Consider the following 16,564-nt stretch of genomic DNA (forward strand, 5'->3'; position numbering starts at 1 on the left):
TGGCATTGGGAATAGGGGGCTCCACAGGAAGCTGCCCTCTTCCCATTGTATTCCCCCCCATGGCTACTCCCCTGCTGGTGGCCCCTCCCTATTATCCCCACCCAGCCAACATTTACCTGTCTCATCGTTCCATTGTCAATCTCTGATGAAGGCCTGGCAGTGGCCACTACTCCCGGTGGTGCTGCCGGTACAGAAGATCTCCCGGCCTTTGATTGTCTGGCAGCTCTTGAGGGATTTCCACCCTGCACTGAACTTAATTCAAACGGGAGGCACGAGGCTACCCAGGTAAATATCTGATTGTTATAAAATTCTGTCAGGCCTCTTGAAAATGATTGACACGGGGTTCCCACTGGTTTTCAAGCTGGAGGACGGCAAGTCCGCCCCCATGTACATTAATTCCTGGCCAATGAGAATTTCCTGTGTGTACTTTGTCGCAACCTTTAAAAATGGAGACATTTCCAATCTACTGTTACTTTTCCAGTGTCCTTCACCTCTCTCATAATGAATGCCAGTTCCTCACTCGTCCCTCGTGACACTCTGGGATAAATCCCATTTAGTTTGAGGATATCTTTGTTTTAGGGCTTGTCTAATTGTCTAGAAAATCAATCCTGCATCCATTTAGTTCAAGCAAGACATATTTCAACGTGATCTTTTAAATAAAAAAAAACTTAGGTGAAGGTCTGACAACCACGAGGAAGAACATCACCATGGTTGTTGAGAGTAAAAGAGATGAAATAAATTATTAGGTGATAGCAATGTCAGGATTAAAATGCCTGAAAGTGGGAGGAAAAGGAAACATTTCACCTTTTTGATAAATATTTGATCATTTTTGAAAAAAGAAAAATGTGGAGCACAAAGAGTCCATTTTAAAATCAAAATCAGGCTTCTAATGCTCAAAATATAACAATCCAATTAATATCTTAGCCTCAGGGTGGCGCATTAAGTTTGAGAAATGTTATCTTAAGATGGCAAAGAAATGAAGTGCTCACTTATAAGAAAGTTAGAAGGGTGTGATCTTTATTTTGTTATCTTATGTCACACTTCAGCCTTTTGAAAAAAATAAATGAACCATAGGTAACTGCATAGAAAATACACGAGAATTACTCATATATACATTTCATAAAAATAGAATACATCTTGATATCTGACTCCGAGAACTTGTCATCTTCTTATACAGTGTATTGACTTTAAATGGCTGGTGACTATTTGGTCTTTAGTTAAGCATTGCTGAGAATGATGATTCATCTGCCTTGTTCAAATAGCATGCCAGAATAGTGCCTGCTTTCCACAAGCTTCAGATATGCATAATGCTAGAACATAGCACCATTTTCACAAAACTGTATTAGACAATGCAGATTTCAAATACTTGATTCCGGTGGTCCTGACTGCAACTTATTTGGGTGAATAAAAAGTATACTTGTTGAAGTGCTTTTAGTATGGGTATGCAGACACTGCTATATAAACTATGAAAGTAGTCTGGTATTCAATATTTCCATCCACACTGTATGATGACGCTCGCACTTTCATCCTATATGTCTGAGGCTCTTGTAGTGGTCTAATTGTAAATACAACTCCTTTCAAGTTCTCATCTCGAATTGCAAAAGGTATCATTGGGTCCTCATCAACCATGTAGAAGATTGTTCTGGGATGCATCACTCCATCGTGTGTGTAAGCCACGAGACGGATAAGATCCTGGTTTGCAGCAATACCAAATGGAAGGGCAACAAGCTTATACTCCAAGGCATATGGACTGAGAGCACACTCGAGATCATTGGGTGGGCAGTTTTTCAGGCAAAATCTACAAAGCAAAAATTAATTTTAATTCACAAATTCACAAAGGAGAAACAGCATGGGTAAAGTCCTTTGACCCATTCTACCACATCAAACCAGAAAGACCCTACTGTTTCTTAAATTATTCCAAGATTTTTGCATTGCCCTACCCATTAAGCATGTTCATCTCGCTTTGTGAAAAGAACTTCCTCACATCTGATTTACATTCACTAGTGTGGATTAGAATCCAATTGTCCTACTTTTGTTTACATTAAGTCATGTAAATGGAACACTTTAGATCAGGCTTGTCCAACCTGCAGCCCGTGAGGCCACTCTATGCGGCCTGCGGAGCGATTGCCGAAAATGCTGGTAAGACGGACACTGCGTTTGAAGGTTTCAGCAGGGGACTGTTCCTCCAGTCACAGTCTGCTTCTCTCCTGCATTTGCTGCTGATAGGCTCACAATTGCCCTATCAGCAGCAAACATGGGAGAAAACCAGACTGTGATTGGAGGAGCAGCGAACACCAGCAACGGTGAGTATGTGAAGATAGGGAGAGCGATCTGGAAACTGTGCGGGGCTTCCACTTGCCATACTTTCCCATGGCTCCCGGCTGCTCTGGCCTGACTCCAAGTGTTCCCCAAGTTTTCGGTGCTCCTCTCGGCAGGCACCTGCATTTGGCCGGCATTAGGCATCAGGCCTGCGGGGGTGGGGGGGGGGGGAGGGGGTTGAGTGCGTGTGAGTGAGAGGGGGGAGGTGAGTGTGCGTCTGGTTCATTCCCAGTCTCAGAGTTCTCATTCTTCCTCACCCCCACACACCAACATGAACTGTCACCCATTCCCACAGTGGGTGAGGGTGGGTGAGTGAGCACCATGAGACTGGAAGTAAGATGGACCTTTCACACTCTAAAGGTTGTCTTTATTTATTACTCATTGGCCAAGGTTTTACAGCCTCTCCTGCCTGGTGAGACATTACGGTCCCGCCGAACTGAATGGAGATTTAACTGGCTTGCTGCATCCGCTGGGGGGATGACACTCTGCGGCGTGGTGGTAAAATCCTGACCATTTTTAAAATTGTCAATTTATTGTTGTGACATTTTTTTGCCCAGCAAGTTGTTTCTTTTCATACGTCAGTTTTTTTAAATTCATGTTTAATGTTGTGTCAAACCTTATCTTTCTGAAATTGGCCTACTGGCCCCACGAGTCTGAGGAACTTTTAAATGTGGGCCCCCCACATAAAAAGGTTGGACAAGCCTGCTTTAGATATTGGACATACAGATAGTGGAATCAGCTCAAACAAGCCAACTGCAGTCCCAGTGAATCCTGGCTCTGTAGTTACAAACCAGCAGATACAACCAACCCTTTGAAAGAAGAAATTACTCTTCATGGAGCTCTGCTGTAAAAATTAATGACCGGTTCAGGGTCCAAGCACAAATTATCTCAAAAGTGCCTATAAGAGTAAAGGGACGTATGTATTGGGTAACAACTGTTGGAAGGAATTGTATGCATGGTAATCAGAGTTGCCTTATTGTAAATAGTACCTTTTGTTTTTCTCCAGTTCGACCTGTTAGAATTGGAAAGCTGGAAATTGTTACCATTTACACTCAATGTAAAACATGTTCAGGTTAAGGATGAAGTCAGTAAGGAGTTAAAAGATGACATAACTAAGTTTGGGTATGATATACTGCCTCTCCCTGAGCATTTGACTGTGTTGTCGAAGGAGATTGACCTGTCTCATAAGCATCATTACCAAATCCAAAAAGCATACCAAGGAGATGAGAAAACTAATTAATAAATTAAGCCAATGCTTCCCAAACTTAATCCCACTGTGAACCCATTTTAATACTTGAAAATTGATGCAACCCCAGAGTCAGAGTGGGGGAGGGAAGAGTTGTTGAATTTGGCGGGGGGCGGGGGAAAGAGTTGTTGAGCGAGAGGGGACTGATTGGCATGGAGGATAGGTTGTTGGACTGGGGGTAAGTTGTTGTGCAGGGGAGGGGTGTTGTTGAACGAGGGTGGGTAAATGGTTTTGTCCACAATAGGTTTGAAGACCCTAATGGGACCACTGAGCTAGGAATCATGCACACACATATTATGAAGCCTCAGCGCCAATCCCAGGACGGTCCCACCATTTGCCACAGCATGCATTCAAAGTACCTCATCCATTACAATTGCATCCAAGGATGTCCCCATTTAGCCAACTGGAGCACTGAACTGAACGACCAATCAGGCCTCTCAAAGATTGACCAATCAGGGCAGCGGAAAACTGTCCCATTCTTGAACCTTTTGTGAAAAAAATTCACGTCCCAGCCAGAGTCTCCGCTCGACAGTCACCATTGTTGCCTTGGAGCCTGTGACGCCAAACGATCGACCCGTGACCCCAACAGCGACTCATGGTTTGGGAACGGCTGAATTAAGCACTGCATCTATTTGGTCTACGATTTAGAATTGGGATCTGAATACTGAGGTTTATCCTTGGATAAGAATTATATATCACGCCTTGGTGGTGGTGAAGTTGGTAATAGTGATTTACTGAGTGTGCATCTTGGTTTTCCGGTGAAGAAAAGGAAAGCAAAGAAGTTAATGACTGAGGTGTACTGAAACCGTGAGCCTTGGAATCATCAAGATGTCTACGCACACATTGAAAACGTAAACGTGTCTCTTACAGAGTGTTAAAGGCACCTCAGGAGGGACTGTAAGGAAGGGGTTAATGGACTGCCTACAAGTTCATAGCAATGTTTGTTAGGTGGAAACTGGATGGGTGCGATGCTTGCTAATTTTATTGTTCTTGTTAATTGCAGTGATCCTGCTGAGTTGAATAGAACAGAACTGTTAATTTCAGTAAACTGGCTGAAATCAGCGTAGACTGATTGAAACTAGATATGTATCACATGGGACAGAAAGACAACCTTATATGGCTAAGTCATTGGAAGATAATTTAGGAATTTGCTAACCAACCAGTTGATTATGCACCCAACTAACCAAACTGCATCCAAAAGAGGATTGTCCATAGTTCTTTCACAAACTGTATTCTGTATGTAAACCCCTGAAAAAGTCCCAAACAGGAGCACTCAAGAAGGAAGACAGAAGGTGGGCAGCGCTCCAGGGAGAAAACAAAAGATACGTATTGATGGGAAAAGTCCCGGTGAACCAAACAAGATGATCACGGTTAAAGATCACTCCCAAGCGACCTACAGTCATCTCAATGTTACCACCTGAGGAGGTTATTGTATGATTTAATTGCAGCTGTTTTGTTTAAAATTCTCAGTAAAAGCGTTGGACTTAGTGTGAATTATGTCAATCTTAATTCTCAGTCTCTGAATTTAAGAGAGGGATTAAATCACCAACAGGAAATATCATTTGTTTTTTTTTTAAGGAGGAAAAGCGTGTTAGAAGGAGTATTAATATCAGAATGCCAATAGATCCAGAAAATAATCCTTGTCCCTGGATCAACTAATTTTGTAAGTTTTTAGCTCGCACCTTGTAAGCATCAATGATATTGTATTAACAATACTGAGATGGATAAACAAGTTAAATAAATAGTAATTCAAATTAAATAAAAATATTTTGAACACTTCATCAATGACTTGCTTACTTGTTTTATAAATTGCATATTACTGTTGATAGACAGCCTCACTCATTATTCTTTCAATCCACAAAGCAAAGATAAAAAGAGAAAGACAATAATTTTCTGCTTAAAGCAGGATCCTACAGAAGAATCCAAGCTGTTTGGATTTGTTCTGGACTTCCATATTCTATTTATAGAATAACATTTAATCAGACTAGCAAACATTAAATGTAGTTAGAAATATACTATTATGAGAAATAATCTCGTATAAGAAATTTTAGTACATAATGTGCTGAGCAATGCCTTTATAAACTTTTATACTTTGTCATAATAAATCAGGAATGCAATGGGAAATAATTTTATGAATTGGCATTCTCTGCTTGGATCAGGAGAGAAGGCTGGAGTCTCTTTTCATTTCACGGATAAATGTGCATTAAACAGATAAGCTGGAGAATAACCTACCCAGTGACTGGATCTCGCTGGTATTTGGGTGGGCAAGGAGTGTCTATGCACTGGTAGCTGCCTCTCATGTTAAAGCACATGTGGTTTGCTCCACAGTGAATGTTTTGCTCCAAACACTCATCAACATCTAGATAGTTCAAAAACAAAAGAAATATTATTACTGCTGTGACCATGTATTTGCACCTCTCATAACATTTAAAATTTGAATGCCTTTTTTGGAAGCCTTCAAAGAAAATGAATGACCAAACTGTTTTTTGCTAATAACCCAAGATGTTTTATAATTCATTTGCAATACTTGTAATATATTTTCACTGATGCAATGAGATGGATGGACATATAAAAGTTTATTAATGAAAGGCACGAGAATCAGGTTGTTGCTATGCAGCACTCAGAGGAAGCGCATCACCTACAAGATTGTTCTGCTGCCTAATATTGAAAGAAGAATTCATTTTATTCTGCTTATTTCAAATGGTGATTGTTTGATGGCTATATGCACCACCTGGTGAAGCAGTAGAGTGTGCAGATCACAAGGGCAAAATTTTACGGCAGCGAGATTTTGCATTCCCGCCGAAGCAAATGAGGTTTACAATGTCTCACTGCATTTTACGGCCCCGTCCCCGCTGAAACGAGGCCATAAAATTCTGCCCCAAGATTCTAGCCAGTGATAGGTTAACTGGTCCCTCCAGCACATAAGTTGGAGTATATTATACAAAAAAATAAAATACTGCAGGTACTAGAAACCTGGAATAAAGAGAAAACACTGGAAATGCTCAGAGGGTCAGGCAACATCTGTGGAGAGAAACAGAGCTAATGCACTGCATGCGCCTCTGGAAGGAAAGTCGGCTAGAAGCCGACTTGCTCTGTGCAAGTGCACTCCGCAACCATGACGCGCTGCAGGTGGGTTAAATTGGCTAACAATGGGACTTCCACCCCTCACTGGGGTGCAAGTCCTGCCCTCGGGAGCTGCCGGCCAAGTCCCGGTGGTGCCAAGAGCTCAGTAGCGGGCACTGCCAGGACACAACCAGTCCCAAGAAGAAGGCCCAATGGATCCCAGGGTGAGGTAAGTCTGGGGCATTGGGCCAGCTCTGGGAGAGGGGCAGGGGTGTGGGGAAAGGGTGGGTCTTGGAGAGCAGGCGGGTAGGAAGGGAGTGGTGGTTACTATCTTTGCAGGGGGGGTGCCCCAGTGCACAAAGGGCAGCCCCCGAAAATAGTAACCCCCTTCCTTCCCTTTTACTTTGTTAAAAAACCGCTTGCCCATTACCATCCGCCTGACCACACCAACCATATTATGCCATTGGCAGCGTATTACCGGGGTCAACTGTCTTGTTAACAAACTCAATTAACCCTTAATTGTTTTTTTAAACATGGTGGGCGGGCTGCCACTTTCAGCGCCTGCCCACCTGTGTTACAGGGGTGAGCTCGGGGTGGGTGGGAAGGTGGTGGGCTGGGAACCCACCCTATTTTACAAGCCCTCTCATAAAGAACACACCTGATGGGGGCATGTAAATTTAAATCCAGCCCAATGTCAATGACCTCGCATCCCAATGTACTGCTGCCTGCCTGCTGAGTATTTCCAGCATTTTCTGTTTTATTTGGAATGCTTCAATTCGCCTCAGTTGCCCTGGTATATGGAGGCAAAACCTGGCCAAAGATAAGCTCTAGGTTGGTATCCAGTGATCCCAGCAGAAAAGGACGTGTGTGTAGCCAATAGGTAAGGGCAAGAGTGAGTTAAATTGAAATGTCTCTCATAGTTAAATGGCAGTGCTTGCTGTCTAGGTTTACACATGGGCCAGGATTTTATGGCCCCGCTGTGGCATGTCTCCCCCTGGCGGATGCAGCAAGCCATTTAAAACACCATTCAGTTTGATGGAGCTGTAAAGTCCTGGCCATGCAGTCTGTCCACATGGCCGTGATACAGAGGGATGACTATTTCCCCTGGCCTGTACTACCCTTGCAGGAATCAGCACAGCAAAGGATCAAAGCAAAAAGGTTTTTTAAAAGTCAGGAAAATGAGAGCCTGTATTCTAAAATGTACTATGTAGTTAAATCCTTGTAACTGTGGCTACTTATAGAATCCTGAGGTCCACCAGAGAGGATTGTAACCACTTGTAAATTTCAAGCTCAAGGTCAATGAGTGTTTGGCAATTCTAAAAAAGTATGTGTGTCAGATGCAAGCCTGCCTATAAACATTATAATCTATAACATCTAGTAATGCTTGTTTAAATTTCTGTTAAGTATTTGTTTACAGCACAGGAATAGGCCATTCATCCCAACAGGTCCATGCTACTGCTTATGCTCTATTTGAGCCTCTTCTCACACTTCTTCATCTAACCCCATCAATATATTCTTCTATTCCTTTCCCCCGTATGTGATTCTCCAGCTTCCTCCTAAATGGATCAATGCTACTTGCCTCAGATATTTCTTGTTGTAGTGAGTTTCACATTCTAATTACTCTCCAGGTAAAGGTTCTCCTAATTCCCTATTTGGATTTATTAGTGACTATCTTATATCTATGGCTCCTAGTTCTGATCTCACTTGCATGTGGAAAAGTCTTCTCTATGTCTACTCTATCAAACCCTTTCATAATCACTCCTCAGTCTTCTCTTTTTTGGAGAAAAGAGTTCCAGCAAGTTCAATTTTTTCTTATAGGTATAAAATCTCAGTTCTGGTATGGGTCTAGAAAATCTTTTTTGCATCTTCTCCAGTACCTCTATATCCTTTTTTATAAGCTGGAGGTCAGAACTGTTCACAGTATTCCAAATGTGATCTAAACAAGGTTCTATAAAAGTTTAATATGACATTTTAATTCTAGAAATAAACCACAGTGATATGTTTGCATTTTTAAAAGCCTTTATCAATCTGTGTTGTTACTTATAGCGATCTGCATAATTGTATTCCCAGATCCCTCTTTCCTCCAGCTCATTTAGACACAAGGGTGAAATTAGTCTATGGCAGCAGTGTGAAACGGGCTCTTAGCGAATCAGCAGACTGTTATATGCTGTGCCAGTTTTTATTGCCTATTGACTTATAAAATATTGGCAAATTTTTAAATATCAAACCACAAACAAAACAGAGAGACTAGGAAATGAGTCTCCAAAAAGAGTTTGGACTACCGTTCTGTGAACTTCAGTGGGAAAAATATCAGGTACAATGAAAGAATCAGATGCTGATTTGCTATGAGCACATTTTGCATTACTGGCATAGACCAATTTCACCCTTACTTTCCAAGGAGTATGTGGCTTCCTTATTCTTCCAACCAAATTTACTACTGCACATGTTGAAGCTAATTTACCAATTACATGCCCATTCTGACATTTATTAATATCTTCCTGTATTTTGTTGTAGTCCTCTTCTGTATTAACTAACCCTCCCACTTTGCTGTCATTGCAAATTTTGAACTCCTGAGTCCAAATCGTTTATGTAAATGGTGATAAACAGCGGTCCCGGAACTGAACCTTGTATAACACTACTTACCAGCATTGCCAATCTGAGTAATTAGCTTCAACTCCTACTCACTTTCTTGATTTGTAGCTAGTTTATTGCTGTCCATTCTATTGCTTGTCTCCTGACTCCATCAGCAGGATTTTGGGGTCTGGGTTGGGACCCCAACATCGGGGTCAAATGAAAGACTCAATCCCACATTGTATGGGTAACAGTGATTTTTCCAGAATTGGCCAATTGATACCAACAGGATGCACTTACAATTCGATTCAGGAGAATTGGCAGGCTCTCGAAGCTGGAAGGCCAATAAGAGGCCTTTCAGTTCAGAAGGCCTATCTTTTCAGGTGAGAGAGACAGAGGGCGTCTCCATCTTGAGCACCCCTCTCAACAACTTTTAAAACTTTTAAATTAAAAAATGGGAGCAGCTGCCGGGTCACCATGGTTGTGGAGGAAACCCTTAGCAGAGTGACCTCTGGCTGCATCTGTGGCCAGGGAGGGCCTCAAAACCTGCCTAGAATGTGGTCCCTTGGTCTGCTGCCAGGAAGTTGCTTCCAGACGGCTGGCCTGGTTACCGACGCTGTCGGGGCCCAGCAGACCAACTTGAAAATTCCTCTTTTAATTGGCCATTAAATTGCCTGAATTGGCTTCTGGGCAGGTAGTTTTTCTGTCCTTGATCCCACTTCCAGGAAATTGGCCTGGTGGGTGGTGGGATGGTGTCGGCCAGCAGCCTGAATTTTCATGATTGCCCGCCTTAAATTCGGCCCTATGTTTTCTAACCATAATCATGAGTTACTATGCAAGTTGCTTGTTGTTATGAGTTACTTATTGAAGAATTTTTGGAAATTCAAATATATTACATTACCTTTATTTACCCTTTCTGTTACTTCTTCGAATAATTTGGTAAGGTTGGACAAGTATGACCTTTTCTTTTGGAATCCGTGCTGACTGATATTTATTTATATTTTTAGTTTTGTTTTTCTATTACATTATAAAGATGCAGCTCTAACAGAAAACCTATTTTGAACAGCTGTCAGCACCCTCCAGAATTAATGGATCTGAACAGGAAGCTCTAGCAGAGTGCTGGTTAATGCACCCGTGTAAAATTCCTTTTGCGGTGTTTTAAAATAAATAGGTTAATGGCTGCATTATTTTGGTGCACATGCATCAATCAATGATTAACCCAAGGAAATGAAAACTCTAGAAATATTCAGAATTCAAAAAACTCCACCCTACCATGGCATGCTTTCCCATTAGGCATGAGTCGGTATCCACTGGGGCAGAGGCATTGGTAGCTCCCTGCTGTGTTTTTGCAGTCATGCTGACAAGGTTCCTTGTTTTCGCATTCATTAATATCTGCCAACAGAGAATTTGACAATCAGGAAAAGCAACAAAATATTTTATTTACTAGCAATAACTCGCAGTGATTCATCTGTTCTTTGACAAATGAAGGTGGTGTTAAATGACGATTATTGCAGAAAATCTACATTATAGAAAAGAGTAAAAGTTTTAAAATTGATGGGCTGTATCAAAGGGCTACAGAGTAGGTGAGAAAGACTTAATCTGATGAACTTCATTGCAATATTGTTCAAAAACAAGTTTCAAAATGCTTATGAAAATAAAACAAGCACAAAAAAGGGGATTATATATGCTTAATAATCACTTAAGTTCCCACCTGAAATCAGAAAATTTACATCACTGCATTTTTGTCATTTCCCCTTCCCTCAGTTTGCTTTGCCTACCCCTCCTGAAGATGTTAGGCTGGGGTATGGCTCCATAGCTACAAGCAGTCGTCTGCTACCTTTTCCAAGAGCTCGCTATTGTGTGAGCCAAGCCTATATTTATTTTCGTTATAAAAGGTTAATAGATTGAAACGAAAGTCATTATTTTGGTACCTCTGGTTTGCAGATACATATTAAATTGTCTCATGTTAAATAGTGTCTAATCCAGAAGTGACTAGCTCTACCAGTTGTTACATTAATACATTTAAATTTAAAAACAATCAGTTTGAACCTTTGTGATTTACCAAAAGAGGGTGTAGTCAAGTGGCAGAGAGAAGCCTTGCCTATCTATGATTGAGTGTTTCTGTGTTGGCTGGGGACACAATTTAATCTGATCAGAAGTGAGATAAGTTCTGTTAGTTGATCAATACTGGTGGTAGAGGCGAAATTGAACTGAAATCAATGTTAAAACTAAGGAAGAGAAACCGTGGCTTTAAGAAACCAAAGACATGAGTAAATAATCACAAAAGTCTCTAGGGAATATTGCTAGCAACTGTTGAAAGTGTGAAGTGAGTTAGCTAGTGAACATAATCCAGAAACAAATTCCTGTGCAATAGTACTTCAGCTTCACAGCCTAGAAGACATTTTAATCAATATTTTTTTTCAGGTATATTACATAAAAAGAACAGATACCATTTATAAAGGCTGATGTTTACCTATGCAAATGTCATTCTTTGCCTCATAGCCTTGAGGGCATGTTTTTCTAATGCTCCTGCCAGTCCTGGAGAAAGCTGCACGGTAAATGCTTCCGTAGCCCATGTGCGATCTATACTGAGAGGACTGACTAAAATAATGCTGTTGCTGCTGCGGCTGTTGTTGGTTGAAGTAACTCACACTGGGGAACTGGGCAAAGTTATAATTTCTCCCATAATTTGGCAACCTCTCTAATCCAGCACAAGATTTCCCATCACCTAACAAATGTTGTCCAGGTGGACAGAGACACTTGAAGCTGCCAGGGGTGTTGATGCACTGGTAAGCACAAGGTTTAGGCACCCGTTCACATTCGTCAATGTCTGCTCATATGACATGGGTCGCAGCATAATATAACATGAAAGGGAAAGAAAAGAGAACACAGAAAAAAGAGGATCAGTTTGGATAATACAATGAGGATCTCATCGTACAGTAAACCTGTCACGCATGGAGAAACCTAATTTTGATGACTACTCCAGACAGGATTTTGAATAAAGATATTTAAACACATTTGACAGCTATTGTTGAGCTTCTTGACAGCAACTTTTACAATACAGACACCTGTTTGAGGCATATGTTTTGCTGAAAATTTAATTCGTGAACAGTTAACTTTGGATGTAACTAATGTTATGAGGGATTTAAATGGAGAAACAGAGATAGTTGTCAACATCATCAGAGTTCTGTCTTACCTAACATATGTACCTGAGTGGGGAATTGTGAATATTACCTTGATAGAGCAATGTTGGGAGCATTTTGGCTTAATCATTCAGTACTTCTTTGTACAATTATATGTTCATTTAGGTGAAGGATGTAGGACTTTCTATTTCTGACATTCAGTATCAAATACTCCATGGTCAGATACAGCATTGTTAAATGCCACCATAATCTCCTTCCACTCTGAACTTTGGAAGCACACCAGTGTGCCATTTATTTTCTACTTCCAACAGCAGCCACTCTGAGTGAGGAACTGCCAATTAGTACCAAATTTAAAAAAAAAAGGATTTATACAAGTGGAAGCTGGAGCTGGATAGGAATTTTTATTTGCTTTAGCTGGCTAGCATTGAACTTAAACATAGAAATACAGTTTAATCGGATCTATTTCCTTTTATTGATGTAGTAAAAATGGCGGGTTTGTTGGCTCTGACACCAATATTAAAATAATCCTAGTATAAATCTGTTATAGTTGCTCAATTATATATAGCCAATGTTAAAATATGGCAGATTATATATTTTTTAAAGCATACTTAACATAGTTTTGTAACTTGACTCCAAATGGTGCCCCTGGAACAAGCTGTCAAACTGAACACTGAATAGCATTCTTAAAACATGGAGAAATCTGGCCTGTGACTAGTGAGTAGGAATAAGCAGTGTCAATCCACTTAGATGCAGTGGCCTATTTATGGGGTGCAGCATAAGGCTATTGGGCAGCAGGGGAAATATTCATATAATTGGTTTAAATGTGATCCAGGCCGAGTGCTGTTATTTTGAAAAGATCTGACAACAGCTTTTTAAGTTAATAGCAAATGTGGTGACAAGTCCAGCAATGGTCACAAAGCAAATCATTAATTGTACTGTTAAAAACTTAGCAACTAAATATATAAGTAGATAATCAAACTAATGTGTGCAATAGGTTTAAACAGATGCACTAGTATTGCAAGTTTAGCATTTTAAATGATCCTGTGTATAACCACTATCTGATATCTGTATTAGTCGTCGTTTAGTAGTACAAAACTTGAGTTTTGCTGAAAAAAGCAGCATGTCGAAGGTTTTCGTCTTGCAAGAATGCCAATATCAGGGGCAAACAACAATTTATACTATATGTGAAGAGAGTGCTGATCGGTCAGCAAGTGGTGTCTGATAGAGGAATTGCTGAACAAAATAAATGATAGCCATTCGCTGACTCATTCCTCAGGGCAATGCCTTGACCAATCAGGGTCAAGCTGCCTGGTTTAAATTTCAAACAATGGTTGGCAGTTAACTGTCAGTCACCATCGCTGGTGCATTCTCCATGGCAACGCCTCTACCAATCAGAGTCCACTTGTCAACCAATCAGCACACTCTTCACATATAGTAAAAATTGTTGTTTTCCCCTAATATTGGTATTCTTGCGAATGTCCTGATGAAAGCAAGATGAAAAACTTCGACATGACTTTTTCTTCAACAATACTCAACATTTGTATAAATATGAATATTCACATTGCTGATTAGTTCAGATTATCTTGCTTAGTTAAATATTTTGGTATCAAAATGAACAAGTCATCACATGGATAATAAAGCATTGGCCTGGGTGGCATATGACCAAACTGCACTGAATCACAATGAATGTAGAAGGTTTGTTTGGTTATTGATATAATGTTAGAAGTACTGCCCAAGGATAATTATTACCCCATGGTTTTTTTTAATGTTCTTCCTTTTCCAAACAACCCACCTCATGCACATAACAGGAATCTACCTGCTTGTTCTATTCTTGGTAAAATATTAGAAACAATGTATGTGATGTTGCACCTTTTCATTCCTGAGGTGGCCATCTTTGTATTGTGGCTTATTTGGCACCTGAGCCAAGCTCACCACAGAGAAGCATAAAGTCCCAACTTGCTGTTTGTGACCCAAGTGTTAAGTCACTTGAATTACTGGGTACCTTTTCATATTTCTGAATTTTAATCTCCAGCTTTGCTTAACACCTCCCAATGGCTTGCTAGGCTATTTTTAAGAGTCAACCACATTGCTGTGTGTGCTGGAGTCACATGTAGGCCAGACCACGTAAGGACAGTAGATTAAGGACATTAGTGAACCAAATGGGTTTTTACAATAATCAACAATGGTTTCATGATCATCATTAGACTTAATTCCAGATCTTTAATGAATTCAAATTTCACCATCTGCCATGGTGGAATTTGAACCCCGGTCCCCAGAGCATTACCCTAGGTCTCTGGATTACTAGTCCAGCGACAATACCACTACACCATCACCTCCCCTATTTAAGAAATACAAGGTCAGATTTTGGTTTTGAGCAACGAACAAGCGGCACCTGCTGTTTGTTGGCCTTGTACTTATCCAAAGGATTTCAATGGAGTTTTTCACAGCATGTTGCTGTCAGCAGGACTTTGAAATGGCAGGTGCCTTAACCAATTAGGTTGAAGCACTGTTAATGAGGAATACAGGCCAGAATTTAATGGCCCGATTGCTGCGGGGACGGGGCAGTAAAATGTGGCGAGCCATTGTAAACTCCAATGGCCAGGATTTTCCGCTCGGCGATTTGGGGGCGGGGCCCGCTCGCCGAGGGGAAAATGACATGGGATGACGTCGCGAGGAACCCCCGATGTCATCCCAGTCCATTTAAATTGAGGCCATTGGCAGGCTAATTAACCTTGTTAAAGACCGTGCCCGTCCAAGCTTAAGGCTGGCGGGCAGGCCAGGAGCCCCAGCGGGCTCCAGATTATTCATGAAACTTCATCCACTGGTGGGATGAAGTTTCATATCCGCTTTTAAAAAATTTAATAAACTTGTGTTTCTTATTAACATGTCCCATCTCGTGTGACATTGTCACATGAGGGGGACATGTAAATAATTTTAATATTTTTCTATTTTTGGAGTTTTTTTTACCTGTGCTCTTTCACGCAGATGGGGAATCCCTCCACCTCCCCCCACCCCCCCGCACAGGACGTACATAGTGCTTCCTGTCGGGCAGGCCGCTTAATTGGCCCGCCCACTCAAAATGGCAGCGGGCCCGTTTTGGCGGCGGGGATTGGCTGCCCGCCCGTCGCTGAGCTGGTGGGGCCCGCTCGACCATCAAGGGCAAAATTCTGCCCATTGAGTTCGATTGAACTGTAAAATCCCACTGCTGTAAAATTCCACCCATATGGCAGAATCTTCAGTTTGGCGAGCGGGGGCGGGGCCCGCTCGCCGATGCATAAAATGATGCGCGGTGACGTTGGGCATGCGTCCCAACATCACCACGCATCATTCAGATCTTGAGTTTGGCGGGCGTGCACCGGAGTCGGCTGTGCACCTGCCGAACTGTCAAAGGCCTATTAAGGCCATTTAAATACCAATTCAAATAATTAACATAGCTGCCCATCCAACGTTAAGGTTGACGGGCAGGTGAAGAGCCCAGGCGGCCTTCGCATTTATCATGAAACTTCATCCACGGGTGGGATGAGGTTTCATGAGGGTTTTTAAACTTTAAAAAATTTTTCAAAGAAATTCAGACTTGTCCCAGCTCTGTCACATGAGGGGACATGTCTTAAAAAAATTTTCTTGCTTTATTTAAATTTTTACATATCAAACTCATCTCCCTGAGGCAGCTCTGTGCCTCAGGGAGGTTTCTGCGCTCTTTTGCACACATGCGTAGAAGAGCGCAGGCCTCGACTTGACCTACACCCCCCACCTGCACAGGGAGCGGTCAGCGCTTCCGGGTGCGCGTCACATTGGGCGGGCCTTAATTGGCCCACCCATCGGCTGTGCACCCGCTCGCACCTGCTCCCGACCAAACCCCCAAGGACGAGGAGAAAATTCTCCCCGCAGAGTTTGAACTAGGAAGTGCAAGTCAGAATAGTTAATTCAAAGTCCAATCAGGTATAGAAAGCAAAATAAAGAGGGGGAAGGTAAGTTTAAAAGAGAGACAGAGAGAGAGAGATAAGAAACAGAAAGATATAGTAAAAATATTGCATTTGTTTCCTAAAATCTTCAACAATTACAAGTTGTAAGACATTAATTGTCAGTACCAGAGGGGTTGTTTGGCAGTAATTAAGACATAACACGCTGCTAAAAGGGTACTTAGGACTGCCCTAATTGTGGTGAAATTAGTCTGTATCTGTGATGTCAACACAGGAGCTTCTCGCCATTTAATATGCTTAAA

At 41.6% G+C, this 16,564-nt stretch overlaps 1 protein-coding gene across 6 annotated transcripts in view; it reads right to left on the reverse strand.

Annotated features, from left to right (window-relative positions):
* Window positions 1–996: 996 nt before the first annotated feature.
* Window positions 997–16,564, reverse strand: part of hmcn1 (hemicentin 1) — a 701,874-nt gene continuing 686,306 nt past the window's right edge. For 3 of the 6 annotated variants that reach the window (XM_078561403.1, XM_078561402.1, XM_078561401.1), the window contains 4 exons: window positions 11,673–12,029; window positions 10,472–10,591; window positions 5,798–5,924; window positions 997–1,798 (listed from right to left, as the gene is read on the reverse strand). In XM_078561403.1, the coding sequence (XP_078417529.1) occupies window positions 1,432–1,798; window positions 5,798–5,924; window positions 10,472–10,591; window positions 11,673–12,029 (971 nt within the window). In that variant the 3' untranslated portion in view covers window positions 997–1,431. Of the gene's footprint in view, window positions 1,799–5,797; window positions 5,925–10,471; window positions 10,592–10,910; window positions 11,071–11,672; window positions 12,030–16,564 lie in introns of those variants that run through there. The other 3 variants (XR_013579326.1, XM_078561404.1, XR_013579325.1) reach the window with 2 other exon arrangements.

This window comes from Cetorhinus maximus, chromosome 17, assembly GCF_964194155.1.
Source record: "Cetorhinus maximus chromosome 17, sCetMax3.hap1.1, whole genome shotgun sequence".
NCBI classification, from domain to species: Eukaryota; Metazoa; Chordata; class Chondrichthyes; order Lamniformes; family Cetorhinidae; genus Cetorhinus; species Cetorhinus maximus.